At 36.6% G+C, this 16,327-nt stretch overlaps 1 protein-coding gene across 3 annotated transcripts in view; it reads left to right on the top strand.

Annotated features, from left to right (window-relative positions):
• The window catches only part of LOC100022053 (trans-golgi network vesicle protein 23 homolog B), an 86,553-nt gene extending 70,452 nt beyond the window's left edge, over positions 1-16,101 (top strand). For all 3 annotated transcript variants that reach the window (XM_007483413.3, XM_056817482.1, XM_056817484.1), the window contains one exon: positions 14,449-16,101. In XM_007483413.3, coding sequence (XP_007483475.1) covers positions 14,449-14,457 — 9 coding nt within the window. In that variant the 3' untranslated portion in view covers positions 14,458-16,101. The remainder of the gene's footprint in view (positions 1-14,448) is intronic.
• The last annotated feature ends 226 nt before the right edge of the window (positions 16,102-16,327 follow it).

Genomic DNA, 16,327 nt, shown 5'->3' with positions numbered 1-16,327 from the left:
AGCAGAAAATATCAATAAAAATATCAAAAAAAATAAGCAGATAAAACAGTACAGGATACTAAAAGTAGAAAAATAAGTCCCAAAGTATCATTGATCATTGGGATATGTTTAACAAAATTACAATATAATAGAACAATTATAATAAATAGAACATTAAACAGTCAATATACTGTTTTCTAAGTCAGAATATGGCCATCAATGAACCTTTTTCGAGGTCCCACTTCTATTTGAGTTTGAATTTTGGTTTGATATCTCAATTCTAAACAACAGAAACATAAGAAAGATAAAGCTACCAAGAATCATTAAAAAAAAAAAACAACCTGACCAATAAGGTTAGAAAGGGAAGACTATTAAGAGATTTTTATTAAAAAGTACCCAAGGGTCTAAAAATGAAACCAAAATTCAAAGAGAAATGAGAAGGAGAAAGCAAAATTAAATATGAGGGAACAAAAATGAGTTTGTTGGTGGACTGAAGAGAATTGTGGTGTTCTTTAAGTTCATGAGTGAATAACAAAGGAAAGATAAACTCTTAGCAGAATGAAGACCTATGGGAGAATGAAATAATTGGAAGAAAACAAGTGTTGAAGTAGAAGGAATGGAAGGGGGAACACTCCTATGGGAGAAGCTATCAGTTAATTATCTGATATTTTATATAGTAGCTAATAGTTTGTAATTCTTCTTTAGAAAATTGTTTCATTATATCCTTTGATCCTTTAATCATTTCAGAATAGCTTTTGGTCTATATTATATATTTCCATTTGTGGCCCAAATATTTTGAATATTATAGTGATTTAAATACAATAATTGTTTCCTAGTAAACTGCTTCCCTTCTTCTAGTTGCATTAATATTGTTTATGCAGAAAGATTTTCATTTTGTGCAAAATAATTTAGTCTCTTTGATCACCTCTGCCCTTTGATTAAGAATTTATCTCCTGCTCATGCAGATATGTGATAAATTTTTCTTTTTATTTTTTGACAAATCATTTTCTACTTTATTAATCAAGCAATGCACAAAAATAGGCAGATACAAGAAGGATCTTGATGAAAACAGCAAAAATGTGTGAGAATTCTCTTCATGAAGGTCAAGGTAGTAGCCAGGGAACTATAGATAGAAGTTCAGTGTATTGCTCTTAGTCACAGCTAGTAAGTCTTAAAGTCTTATTTGAATCCAGATCTTCCTAATTTCAACCCTGGCAATATATCCACTTAATCCATGTTACAACTTATTGCAGAAGACAATGCTGTTAGTCAATAAATATATATTATTAAGTGTCTACTATGTGCCAGGCATTAAGAACTTAAGTCTACTTAATCAGAGGAATTAAAACAGTAAAATAGTGTATTTATACAGAAGCCAAAAAAATTTTGGAAGGCTGGAGGCAAGAAGAGGGAGAATCAGGACCAAATGGAGGAAATCATAAGACAGCAGATTTTGTCTCAGTAGAAGACTGAAAAACTTTACGGCAGCTAAAGCTAACATTAGAAATAATCAAATTCATGCACTAAACCAGGTATACTGATTGCTTGAAAAAATGTCATTTGGTTTCCTCTAGAACATTTCTAAGTATTTTCAGCTCAGTATTTGGTAAAATTTGACTTTCTAATGTCAGCACTGTAAAGCTCTGAACTTGCAGTATGAGGGCAGACAATTCTGTAGCACTAGCAGAACCTGGAGCCTGGCCAACACCCTTGTGGTGCTGCAAAGCCTGGGACCAGGGCAAAAAGCCATATAGCACCAGTGCTGCAAAGCTCAAAGAACTGAGGATTAGAGGAGATGGGATGTATGTACAGGGGCTATATAGCACTCCACCTCCAAGCTTGAGGGGAAAAGCATAGCATTCAACTGGGATCAGTTTTGACCAACCAAAAAGCATTTAGGGCAGGAACCTGGGCTGGTAAACTATGAATTGTTCAGTGAAAGGGAACACTGAGAAGCTTTGAGATCCAGCCTCCCAAGGAAACCATACTCAGAAAATGAATGGTAGTGATAAATGAGGTAAAAGACTAAAATTGCCAAAGATTTCAGGAAGGAACAGATAAATCAATAGGAAAAATAGTAATAACAGAAGGAAATTTGGCCTCCAAATATAGTAAATAAGTTTAGTCATCTGTGAATAAATACAATGAAACAATGGGAAACGACCAACATTTGACAAAACAGGAATCTAGTTTTTGAGAATATGGAACCACAACACATAAGTAGTTCTGTCATGAGAGACATCAAAAAAATAAACATTCAGGCTTTTCTGAGCATAACAATTTGTTAACAGGTCTGATAACATAGACAGTTGTCTATGTTAGTCAAAGAATTAGAGATGGGATTTCTTTTTATAAATGTGGAACAAAGAGTAGAACACAGTAGCTGAGAAAATCTTATCATTAGTTAGTGAAATTGGCAACATCATGAGGGTTAGGAATTATGATTGGTTAACTTAAGGAAACTAGGCATACACATGGATAAAGGCTTCATTTCTGTTTTGAAGGAATATTTCATAAATGTTTGAGACCTAGCTGTATCATTAGGCCTCTGACAGTGAACCAGGAGTAGCAGACTCATAAGAACCTGGGAATGAGATGACCCCTTTAATTGGCAAGGATGGGGTTAAGATGGGGCTTAACTTTTCTCTAAAGTATAACACATAAATGCCTTGGAGTTTCTCAAGAGCTAAAGTTATGAGGGATAACAAGGCTTCCTTGGTGCAAAGTGATTTACAAGTGGTGCTGAGATAATTTCCTTAGAATTAAAATATTTCATAAGAGTATTAACCTTCTAAATGTTAGCTCAGTTTTTCTTATAAAATAATCACTAGGTGTGAGATTTAAAATGGTTGAGGTCTTAAACTGTAGTGAGTTAAAATAGTGGAAGATATAATTGTGATAGATATAAGAGAGGGTGAGTAAATTTGACCACAGAAATATGTTTCACTACAGTGTCTTGGGTTTTAAAATCAAATATATGGTGGTTGCCAGGGAAATATTCCCAATTATTCAAATACCCAAGTCAATTGGGTTTTATAGAGATTCTAATTAACAATACAATGAGTAATCAAAGAAAAAGAGAGAGAGTAAGAAAGGAATAAATATGAAAGGCCTCAAGCCAATATGGCCTAGACCTGAGTCTTAAAAGAGAAATCAGTCAGTTTTTTATAACTCACCATAAGATCTGTCTAAGTAAGGATTTTCTAATAACACCAGGCCAGCAGCATATCAGCTGCTTTCACCAGCTCCCTCCTCCATCTGAATGTTTCAGAATCAGTCTCCTCAGAATGAGTCTCTCCAATCTGAATGTTTCAGAATGACTTTCCAGCTCTTCCCTGAGCTCTTATTTTTAAGGGCAAAATCTTCTGTCACCTCCCCTAAGTCCTTACATCTACCAATCACTGTAGATGTTTCTAAAGGACCGCCCATTCTTAGTCCACACCTAAGAAGGTGTGGATTTTTGAGTAATTCACACCAGGAAAGCTCTGAGTAAGTTTTCCAGTTCTTTGTTCCTTGTAAATTCACAAGTTGCTTGACCTTTATAGGTACTTAGCTTAAGAAAAGTATGGGTTTAAGTACTTTTCATTGTTCATAAAAGAGTTTACAACTTTATCTTCCCCTAGGGCAGACCCAAGTGAATTCTCACATTCCTGCTTTAAGTAGAGTTCACTGCCCAAATGGGGAATGGTCTCTTAATTCAATCTTATAAAGTAGGGTCTGGGAAATTTTAAGGTTTACATAGGGAAACAACTTGACATCTCAGAAAGATTGAACTTTTGAACTCATGAGCTTCTTCACTTAGAGCAACAATAGCAAACCTTTTAGATATGGAGTACTAGGTCCCACCCCACAGAGACTGAGTGCTGTGCCCCATCCCAACCCACCCCTCACATCCTCTGGCTCCCTTACTCCAGACAGGGAAGGGAAGAAGTCTTCCCATTGGTCTGCTAGATAGAAGAGTGTAATGAGAGGTGCCTGTAGTGGTGGTGGAGTGCCCAAGTGCTCTGCTCCCTTCCAGCTATGTGCCATGCTGTGAGGTATGCTCCCTTCAAACCTAGTTTCCCTCTAATCCCAGCATAGAATCACATTCACCACAGACTCAACAGGCTACCTGCCATCTGTGCCACACCCTAACACAGCATGTGAGCCAGCACCTTACCCCAGAGGAGGAAGGAAGTGTTCCCATTGGGCTGCCAGGCAGAGGGGAGAGTGAAGTGACAAATGCCCTCAGGCACATGGAGAGGGAACAGCTCCACCCTGAGTCCCTTCGGTTTTCTAGTAATGAACTCTGGTGGGTAATTGCAGGCATGCCCAAAGAGCGGGCTCTGCACACCCTTTTTGGATTGTGAGCCATAAGTTCAACATCACTAGTTTAGAAGCAGAGAAGATCCTACGGTTTGTTATATGGCACTACAGAATAAAATTACAGAGTAAAATTAAATATGAAATACAGGATCAGTGTCTGATTTTTTTAAGTAAAAGTCCATATATTTATTCTTAGGGACAGTTTTCCCCTAAAGTGTTTTTACAATGCAAAAACAATCATAATATCTCCTTCTATTGGATTAGTCATTCTTTTTTTATTTTTCACTTTAAACATTATTTTATTTGGTCATTTCCAAACATTATTCATTGGAAACAAAGATCATTTTCTTCCCCCCCTCTTCCTACCACCTCTCCTATAGCTGACCCACTATTCCACTGGGTATCATGTGTTCTTGGTTTGAACCCATTTCCATATTGTTGGTATTTGCATTAGAGTGTTCATTTAGAGTCTCTCCTCAGTCGTATCCCCTCCCCCCCCCCTTAGTCAAGCAGTTGCTTTTCATCGGTGTTTTTACTCCCATAGTTTATCCTCTGCTTGTGGATAGTGTTTTTTAGATCCCTGCAGATTGTTCAGGGACATTGGATTGCGCCACTAATGGAGAAGTCCATCACCTTTGATTGTACCACAATGTATCAGTCTCTGTGTACAATGTTTTCCTGGTTCTGCTCCTCTCACTCTGCATCACTTCCCGGAAGTCGTTCCAGTCTCCATGGAATTCCTCCACTTTATTATTCCTTTTAGCACAATAGTATTCCATCACCAACATATACCACAATTTGTTCAGCCATTCCCCAATTGATGGGCATCTCCTCATTTTCCAATTTTTGGCCACCACAAAGAGTGCAGTTATGAATATTCTTGTACAAGTCTTTTTCCTTATTATTTCTTTGGGGTACAAACCCAGCAGTGCTATAGATCAAAGGGCAGATAGTGTTTTATCACCCTTTGGGCATTGTTCCAAATTGCCCTCCAGAATGGTTGGATCAATTCACAACTCCACCAGCACTGAGTTAATGTCCCTACTTTGCCACATCCCCTCCAGCATTCATTACTTTCCTTTGCTGTCATGTTAGCCAATCTGCTAGGTGTTAGGTGATACCTGTAAACCTTAAAATTTCTTAGACTTATGAATGTTGGAAATCTCCCCATTGGGAAATTTTATACTTGAAAAAATTCCCTACTGATAGTAAGAACTCTATTGGAATGTGAAACTCTTTGGCATGGGAGGGTCCTTCTCCTCCCTACTTAAGACTATTTTAGGACAGAAACCTTTTGCTAAACAATGGAAAGGGCTTTGACCTATGCTTAAGTATAGAACAGGAAGTTCTTTGAGTCATGATTGATTTTAGAATTGATACAATAGAGATACTTGGAATGACAGAACCAGGTCTTAGAAACTACAATCTCCACCCTACTCAGAGTAACAGGATTTAGGAAGGGCTGCAGGAAATATCAAGATTTAATTATTTGAGAATATGACCTTCAATAGACATGTGCAAAGGGGAGAGACCTCTGGGCGGTCCTGGGTTAAGCTAGAGCCACCATTGGCACAGGGGAGACATCGACAGTGATTGGTAGATGTGAGAACTGAGGGGAGGGAACTTAGATTGTTTGCTTAAAGATAGCGGGGTCTGAGGACTGAGAGGGGAGGTTTTTGCTCTGAAGGAGGTCTGAGAGGAGAGAAGTCCTGGAGAGAGAGCCTGGAGAGGTTTTGAAGGAGGCAGTGGAAGGAGAACTCAGGAGGAGTCAGGAGGAGAATTCTCTAAAAACATTTCTTGAAAGGAGGCTCTCTTGAAGGTGGAGCCTGAGGTTGGCATGAGAAGCCTTACCTCGAGAGATCTTGGGTGAGTGATAAAACCAACTGACTGATTTATCTCTTCGGACTGAAGTCCAGGCCTTATTGGCTTGAGGCCCTTCATTCTTATTCCTTTCTTACTTTCTCTCTTTTTCTAGTGATTAATCAGTGTATTATAAATTAAATTTCTCTATAAAATCCAGTTGGCTTGGGTATATTCATAAATTGGGAATATATTCCCTGGCGACCATCTTATATTTATATAAACCCAAGACACAATAGAAAACATATTTCAGCGGTCATAATTGATATATATATTTCCCTTGCTCTCAAACATTTTAATTATCACAGTTTATGGCTCCCACTCTCTTATTTATTCTATTTAACTATTTAACTCTCAAAACTAATTTAAATCTAACATACCTCAGGGTTGTTTTGATTTGCATCTCTCTGATTATAAGAGATGTAGCACACTTTTTCATGTGCTTATTAATAGTTTTGATTTCTTTGGCTGAGACCTGCCTGTTCATGTCCCTTGCCCATTTATCAATTGGAGAATGGCTTGATTTTTTGTACAATTGATTTAGCTCTTTGTAAATTTGAATAATTAAACCTTTGTCAGAGATTTTTATGAAGATTGTTTCCCAATTTGTTCCTTCCCTTCTGATTTTAGTTACATTGGTTTTGTTTGTACAAAAACTTTTTAATTTGATGTAGTCAAAATTATTTATTTTGCATTTTGTGACTCTTTCTAAGTCTTGCTTGGTTTCAAAATCTTTCCCTTCCCAAAGGTCTGACATGTATACTATTCTGTGTTCGCCTAATTTTCTTATAGTTTCCTTCTTTATATTCAAGTCATTCACCCATTTTGAATTTATCTTGTTGTAGGGCGTGAGGTGTTGATCTAAACCTAATCTTTCCCACACTGTCCTCCAATTCTCCCAGCAGTTTTTATGAAATAGTGGATTTTTGTCCCAAAAGCTGGGATCTTTGGGTTTGTCATATACTGTCTTGCTGAGGTCACTTACCTCAAGTCTGTTCCACTGATCCTCCTTTCTGTCTCTTAGCCAGTACCAAATTGTTTTGATGACCTCTGCTTTATAATATAGTCTGAGATCTGGGACTGCAAGGCAAGGGCCTTTGTATTTTTTTTTTCATCATTTCCCTGGATATCCTTGATCTTTTGTTATTCCAAATGAACTTTGTTATGGTTTTTTTCTAGATCAGTAAAAAAAATTTTTGGAAGTTCCATGGGTATGGCACTAAATAGATAGATGAGTTTGGGTAGGATGGTCATTTTTATTATATTGGCTCATCCTACCCATGAGCAGTTAATGTTTTTCCAATTGTTCAAGTCTAGTTTTAGTTGTGTGGAGATTGTTTTGTAGTTGTGTTCATAAAGTTCCTGTGTTTGTCTTGGGAGATAGATTCCTAAGTATTTTATTTTGTCTAAGGTAATTTTGCATGGAATTTCTCTTTCTAATTCTTGCTGCTGAGCTGTGTTGGAAATATATAGAAATGCTGATGACTTATGTGGGTTTATTTTGTATCCTGCAACTTTGCTAAAGTTGTTGATTATTTCGATTAGCTTTTTGGTTGAATCTCTAGGATTCTTTAAGTAGACCATCATGTCATCTGCAAAGAGTGCTAACTTGGTCTCCTCATTGCCAGTTTTAATGCCTTCAATTTCTTTTTCTTCTCTAATTGCTACTGTTAGTGTTTCTAGTACAATGTCAAATAATAGAGGTGATAATGGGCGTCCTTGTTTCACTCTTGATCTTAATGGGAATGCATCTAGTTTATCCCCATTGCAGATGATATTAGTTGATGGTTTTAGATATATACTGTTTATTATTTTTAGGGATGACCCTTCTATTCCTATGCTTTCTAGTGTTTTTAATAGGAATAGGTGTTGTATTTTATCAAAGGCTTTTTCTGCGTCTATTGAAATAATCATGTGATTTTTGTTGGTTTGCTTGTTGATGTGGTCCAGTGTCTGATTTTTAATAGTTCAAAAGAGAAATGAGAAGTATAAAAACAGAATTTATGGCCTGCATAGCAAAAAATAAATTTGCAGAATAAAGTACCACCAAAAAAAAAAACAAAATAATAGTTTGGAAATGCAAAAAACAGAAACAAAAAACATAAGAAGAGAAGCAAAAAACAAAAAATATACTCACTATGCAAGCAAAACTTACTAATCTCAAAAACAGATTTATAGAGACAATTTAGTATTGGTCTTCCAGAAGGACAGGACAGGACAGGACAAAAAGCCTTAACACTATAGTGAGGAAAATAATAGAAGAGAATTGCTCAGAACCTCTGAATATAAAAATGAAATTTCACCTGAAATCATCACCCCAAAAGAAAACAAACAATTGCAAGCTCCTAAACACATAATGATTAATAATTCAAATCAAACATAAGTTCCATAAGCCAAGAGAAAGAGCTTCACATTCAAAAGAAAACTTTCAAATAATGCATGCTGTAGAAAATATAGAAGGTAAAAGGAATAATGTATTCTGAAGATCAATAGAACTTAAGATGTAACCCATGGTGCCCTACCCTCAAATCTGAGCTTAGTCATACGTAAAGAAAGATAAATATTCAACAGTAAAAAAGAATTTAAAATATTTTTAGAAAGAAAATCAGAAGTAAGGAGATTATTTGTGTCTTGAACAAAACAAACCACAAAAATGCACTAGGAGTGAACAGGCAAGAACAGCAACAGAAAATACAGATCTGTGAAAATTATTTCAAAATGTACACAAGGAAAGGGGAGTGAAGGTTGAAATCTGGTAGAAGTAATAATAGTGAAGAAATGGACAGGGGTCATATGGACAGAACCTGGAAAAACTGCAAGATGAATCAGTGTGTATGTGTGTGTTTATGTGAATACATTACAATGTAGGAAAGAGAAAAATTAACTAAGACCTCAAGAGAAAAAGTAAAATTGAGAAGAGAAGATCAGGGGAGGAAGAAACAGCCAATGGGGGTAAAAAAAAAGGCTATCTAAAAAAATGAAAGTAAAATAATGAGAGAAGCATAATACTGTGCTTATAGGAGAAAAGGGAACAATCATAGCTTGAAAAACTCAATATTAGAGAAAGGGAAAACATAAACCTAATTTGTATAACTTTGAATGTGAACTGATTAAACAATCCACAAAAAAAAACCCATAACATTGGTTAAGAAAACAAAACCCTATAATCTTGCTCACAAGAAGCACATTTAAAAAGAAAGAAACTAAAGGCACGAAATTCATAGGATGAAAACATTTTTTTTTACCATGAATCAAGTGAATTTTTTTTAAAAAAGCAGTAGTTGCTTGAATCAAACCATCTGAGAAAGCAAAATACTAAAAAACAAAAAGGGATAAACACAGAACCATATTGTGTTGAAAGATACCATAGACACAAAACAATATCATTAACAAGCATTTGCTCCAAATGCCTTAACATCCAGATTCATCAAGGAAACATTTGAGTTCCATTGACAGTAACACAAAAGTGACACGAAATTTGAATATCCCTTATTAGTTTGGATGTCTAACAAAGTTAAACAAAATGGAAAATACGGAATTGAACAAATTTTAGAGAAATGATTTAAAAGAAATGACATCTTTTAAGTGGGACAGGAAAGGAATATATGTATTTTTTTCTGCACTATATGGAACTTTTACAAAAGTTGCCTATCTACTAGGGCACTAAGATATTGAAAAGAAATGTTAAGAGGCAGAACTTCTTAATACATCTTTTCTTGACCATAATAGAATAAAAATAGAAATTGGTTCAGGCACCACAAGTAGTAGAAATAAAATCTGAAACTGCTGACAATCTTTCCAAAACAATCTTTAAAAATACCTCAATGTTACAGGAGTCAAGAACCAATAGCAAGACAGAGTAAGGGGGCTCTCCTGCCAAACACAATTTCATGGAATAAGGGGAAACTGGAAGCAAAACTGCACACAGGAATGCTGCCTGACTACCTACCCCACCTACTGCACCAGTTTCAGTGACTGGGCATAGGCTAACTTCAGGATACCAAGATGCAAGCTACATTAACAAAAGTGTACCTCAGACCCACCCCTTGAAGTGTGGGCACAAACCTGCAGTGAGGCCCAGAAGCTGATTGCACTGGGCACGTTCAAACCTGTGTTGTTGTGGTGAAGACCTAGCCTCACACCAAAATAGCTCACAATCCCAATCCCTGCAAACCAGCAACAGAGGAGACAAAATCAGCAAGTAGCCTTCAGAATTCCTAGTGAACAGACGAAAAGAAATGGTTTGGGAAATGAGCAAACTGCAAAAGAAACTTAATCCTTGAAAATTTCTAAGGGGACAAACCAAAGCATAGAATCATATATTCTATAATATTATATATGTATATATATTTAAATAAAAAATAAATAATAAAAAATAAATAGCAAGATTCAAGCAACCACATGCAAAACTTTTTTTTTAATTGAGAATTGGTCTCAAGTTATGAAAGAACTCAAAAGAATTCAAAAATTAAATGAGACAAGTTGAAGAAAAATGGAAGAAAAAACTGGGAGAAAAATGGGAGAAAACGCTGCAAGCAGCCAGAAAGAAAAAATTCAAATATAGAGCCCCAGTCAGGATTACATAACATCTGGTAGCTACCACATTGAAGGCCTGGAAGAGGCATAAGAACTCCTAATAATTGCTTTAATTTCCTCTCCATTTGGTGGTACATTCGCCTTTTTCATTTTTGATAAGCTGGCTTTCCCTTTTCTTCTTAAAAAATCAAATTAACCAATAGCTTATTGATTGTATTATGCTTTTAAATTTTCCATTGAAAACCATTTAAGAATTTTTTTTTTCTTTTTAACCTTAATTTCTGTCCTGGAATCAATACCAAGTATTGTTTCCAAGTCAGAAGAGTGATAAGGACTAGGCAATTGGGGTTAAGTCGCTTGTCCAAGATCAAAGAATTAGGAAATGTCTAAGGTCATATTTGAACCCAAAACCTCCAATTGCCAGGCCTGGCTGATTATTCACCTTGCTATCCCAATGGTTTTCTTACTTCCTTTTGTATTACTTCCTCTTTTGATTTTTAGAACTTCCAATTTGGTGTTTAATTGGAGATTTAATTTTTTTTTTAATTTTATGTCAAATTCATTGATCTGCTCTTTATTTTATTAATTCAAGCATTAAAGATATAAAGTTTATTCTTATTACCACTTTTCTGAATCCCAAAAATTTTGGTATATGGTCTCATTGTTATTGTCTTCTATTCAAGTTTCTATGACTTATTCTTCAAGATTAGGCTAATATTTAATTTTTAATTCTTGTTTCCATGACCCTCTTAAAAACATAATTTTATTGACTTATGAGCTTAAATACATGCATTTAATATTTATATTGTTCTTAATTTAACTATTAAGTTTTTATGCCCTAACATACAATTAATTTTTGTAAAGATACTGTGTACTACTGAGAAAAAGGGATATTCTTTTCTGTTCTCATTCTGTTCTCTCCAGGTATCTACTAAATCTAGCTTATCTAAGATTGTATTCACCTCATTGGTTTCTTTCTTATTTATTTTTTGGTTAGATTTATCTTGTTTGGTAAGGGAAAGCTGGAGTCCCCATCTATTATAATTTTTCTATTTCTACTGTTCACTTTTTCCTTCAAAAATTTGGTCACCACCAAGTGAAATCACTTCATCAGATCGACTAAAGTAGTTTGATGGTAACCAATAGACATCAAACCTGTCAGTGAGTTGGGAAAATGTCTACCCCAAGTATGTAAAACAGGGATCCCCAAACTTTTGACACAGGGGGCTAGTTCACTGTCCCTCAGACCATTGGAGGGCCAGACTATTAAAAAAAAAAACTATGAAAAAATCTGTATATTGCTGTCTGGGATAGCGGCGGAGGCTGTAGTGCTGGCTGTGATGGGCCTGTCACACATTGCATAGGCCCATCATCACCACCACTATACCGGGCAGCAGTATACATAGTGTGTAAATATTGTGAAGCCACTGAAAGAATTGCCACTCACCATGTTGATGTCTTCCATTGTGCAGCCACATAATCCTTTGCTTGATGCCTCATTCTCATTCAGTTACTCTCAGAACAAGGCTCCACACAAAGGATTATGTCACTGGAAGTAGTACTGTATGTGAGCAATGCCATGCTTTGTAGTGCTGCCACATGAGGAAGACCGCCCACAGTCCCCCCAAGAAAGGAAAGATAGGAGTTTACCCCTTGGGGGAAAGGATCTGAAGTTGGGAGGGATGGAAGAAAGAATCAGACACCAAATCATAAGTGATAATCGAGCCACACAGATAGCTCAGCCAGCCCCTCATTTCCCAAGGACAGGAGACCATGAGGTGACTATAAAACAACACCATGGGAATCAGAACTGTGTTCAGAGATCGGTAAAGAGCAAAGCCCAGTCCCATCACAGACCTTTAGGGCTCATGGTTAGGGGGTAGAGCAGGAAAGGTGCCTCAGAGAGACAAAAGAAACTACATAAGAAAAGGCGAGCATGGCCAGAGGCTGAGCTCCAAGAGAGATAAGTGGAAGGAGTGAAAGTAAGGAAGGAAGAAGGGAAAAGTGAGAGAGCTGGCCCTGTGTGGCTCATCTTTTATTAACATTCATATGCAAATATACATAATACATATTAATGGAGGACATGGTGGATTGTCATTGGTTTAAATGTAAATCGTGACAAGAATGTGGCTTAGCTTTTTCTCAGACTGGTGAGAACAAAGAAACCCGGTTTCGCACCTAAACCTGTTGGGATCAAAGTTCAGTGTCTTTCTTGCCATGCGCAAGACTGAGTATATGCTCTCCTAAGACAATCTTCACAGATCAGTTATTTCCCTAGTGCATACACAGTTGTGGACTGCTACACCACATACAGTGCTCCTCTCACTGACCACCAATGAAAGAGGTGCCCCTTCTGGAAGTGTAGTGGATAAATGGCCTCAGGGGATCGCATGTGTTCCACAGGCTGTAGTTTGGGGACCTTTGATGTAAAGACTTCTCCTAGTAGAATGGGTGGATGAGAATAATTTGTTTCAAGCATCATGAAGGGTGCTGAAGCAGGTGCTGTGAAGCACTTAGAGCTTGGTCAAACTTCGAAGAAATTGCCTCCTGGGCAGTCACATATCATCCTGATTTAGGATAATTGCTAGATTTTCATGACTGGAATAATGAGGCTGAGGATTGCATAATTGTTTCACTTAAAAATCCAATTCACATGAAAGTCAAGACATTACCTGTGATGTTATTGGTCCTCTTCAAAAATGCAGGTTGAATGACAAAAATGAATGAGTTCATCCCATTCACATTCAAAGTTATAATTACTATTTGTGGATTTCCCTCCATCATATTTGCCCTTATTATTTATCCATTTTTCTTTCTCTTTTTACCCTGTCCTTCCTCAGAAGTCTAATTTACTTCTGCCCACTGCCTCTCTAATCCACAATTCCCTTATCTTCTCCCTTTGCCCCATCCTTTTTCTCTGTAATTAAAAAAGACTCAGACCCTACTAGATTTACATGTTATTCCCTCGTTGATCCAGTTCTAACGAGAATAAAGTTCCTACCTACTTACCCTCCATCCTCTCCTTCCACATCATGCCTCTTACGTATGAAATAATTTGCTTTATCTCTCCCTAGCCATTTTTATTTTTTAGGTTCATCTCATCATACTCAAGTAAACTTCAATCCTTCTATCTATCTATATTTTTCAAACTATCCTAGCAATGATAATCTTCTTTAGAATTAAAGGAAACATTTTTGCATTTTAAATCCCTTATTATTGGTCTTTCATGTTTATCTTAAATTTTCTCCTGATATTTTTAAGTCAAATTTTTGATTAGTTCTGTTTTTTTCCTCAAAAATACCTGAAAGTACTTTAATTGAATAAATATCAATTTTTTCCCTTGTAGAATTACACTCAATTGTGCTGGCTAGATTTTTTTTGGTTGCCAACCTAGACCCTTTGCTCTTCAGAATATCATTCCATGCCCTTTGGTCTTTTAATGTAGAAGTTGTTAAATCTTGTGTTATTCTTTCAGTGGCTTCAAAATATTTATCTTTTTTCTTAGAAACAATTGCTTGTAATTTCTCCTTGACCTGGAGCTTCAAAACTTACCTACTCTATAATATTCTTGTGAGTTTTCATCTTAGAATCTCTTTCAGGCGATGATCAGCAAATTTTTAGAATTTCTATTTTATTCTCTAGTTCTAAAACTTCAGGATACCTTTCCTTAATAATTTCTTGAAATATGGAATATAGATTTTTAAAATCATAACTTTTTTGAAATATTCCAACATTTTTTGTGTTATCTTTCCTCTACCTGTTTTCCAGGAAAACTAAAGCAAGTTCTGGACTTTCTCCACTGAGTTGGAACAAACAGCAGGTGGAATGTTTAGAGAGAAGATATTGACAAGACTGACAGTTGGTGGGGGAAGGGGCAACTGGGAGTGGTGGTTGGTCTTGTGACTAGCACTGACTTCCTTGCTGGACCTGGAAATGGAAGGAGGTCTCGCTCCCTGTCTTTGGATAGAAGTGCCTCTCTTTTCCTGATTTTCCCAACTGTCTGCTCTCCCTGGATTCCTGTGATCATGTCATGGACAAAAGGACTTAAGGGAAGCAGTTTGAATTGTAAGGCCGGTCTTTAGGGGAGTCAGCCTCAAGAGGCAGGCCCAACCAGCTCTGACGGTCAGAATTTTTTTTCTTCTCGCTGTCTACTGCTAAGACTTTTGAAATTAAGAAAGCTAGCACAGACATAGCATAGACAGGAATAAGAGAAACCCTCCACCAGCCTCTAAGGCCTGGCCTCAGCTCAAAAGCTGAGAGAGACTCCAAAACCTCATCTAGGGAAATCCCTATCCCCTCTTCCCTGATACCTCCACAATCCAAACTTGTTATTGAATTTTATCTTTATTTTAATATCTCAGTCAGATAAGAGGACTAACATTTCAGGGGACATAGAGGGAGCTGAACCTCAGGACAGCCATTCAACAATAAGCAGTCCTTATTAGACCCCTGGTAGGCAACCTTGGTTTGGGAGGAGGCTTGTCCCTCAGGAGGGTCCATGCTTAACTGCTCTGGGGTATCTGCAACATCTATCTATAGGGATGTCCCATTTATCAGGAACCCCATTTTTCAAAAATAGCTTTTTGGCAGGGGGCATCTCTCTCCTTTTACCTCACCGGCAGCCATATTCCCTCTCTCCCTTCAACTCCTCCATTCCCTGCTATAAAACCTTCAGTATCCCCTGTTTAATCTATCACCCCATTCTCCCAATAAATATTACAGTCAGTTGTTTTTCTAATGAGATATTTAACATTCTCTTCTCATTTTTAATTCTTTTGATTTATGTTATTGTTTCTTAGTGTCCCTGTGAAGTCATTAGTTTCCCTTTGCCTATTTCTAATTTTTAAGAAATTTTTTTCTTCTATAAGTTTTTGTATCTCTTTCCCATGTTGTTGGTGTGCCTTCTTTTCATAACTTTCTTGTATTTCTCCTATTTTTACCCAATTTTTTCAATTTCTCTTATTTGAATCTTCCCCAGTCAGCCCCATATAATCTGTGAGGTGAAAGCTCCCAGAGCTAAGGCTACCATCAAAGTAAATGCTGCCTCCAGTGGTTGCTTTTTGTTGACTCAATGTTTTTTGTTCAGTTGTAAATGTTTTTCTGGCCAGACCAACACCCAAGAGGTCAAATTTTTCCTTATGCCCTCCCAAGTTGCCTAAGGCAGAATGACTGCTTTCCCCTTTTCTTCATTTTTTAAATCCCAAGTATGTTGTTATTGTTTTCTTCAGAGAATTTACTGGCTTGGAAAGATTATCTGGATCTTTGCCTTTTTAATTTTCTCTTTGTTTTAATGCATGTACTAATATCCATTCGTATTTTCATTTAAATTCATAAAGCCTACATTAAGTGGCTAGTATGTGTAGCTTCTCTATTACTGGCTGAGGATGCAAAGATAAAAATTAAAGAATCTCTAATCTCAAAGAGTTTACATTGTATTGGGAGTAGAGTTAATTTAATTTGTCATTGATCCTCTGAACGATTTTTTTTTAAATTATCATAGTTCTGTTATCATTTCTGGGAATCTCCTAATCTTTCTTTTACTCCATGGTATTTTTTCATTGTAGTGGTGGAGTAGGAAGAGTCTTGGGGCATGAAGTTGGGGTAAAAGAATCTTGTTATGACTTCTATGGGATCTTGTCCCCTGCTG

This window comes from Monodelphis domestica, chromosome 2 (genome assembly GCF_027887165.1).
Source record: "Monodelphis domestica isolate mMonDom1 chromosome 2, mMonDom1.pri, whole genome shotgun sequence".
NCBI lineage: Eukaryota > Metazoa > Chordata > Mammalia > Didelphimorphia > Didelphidae > Monodelphis > Monodelphis domestica.
The sequence above is the reverse complement of the archived record's forward strand: the minus strand, read 5'-3'. Positions and strand labels throughout refer to the sequence as shown.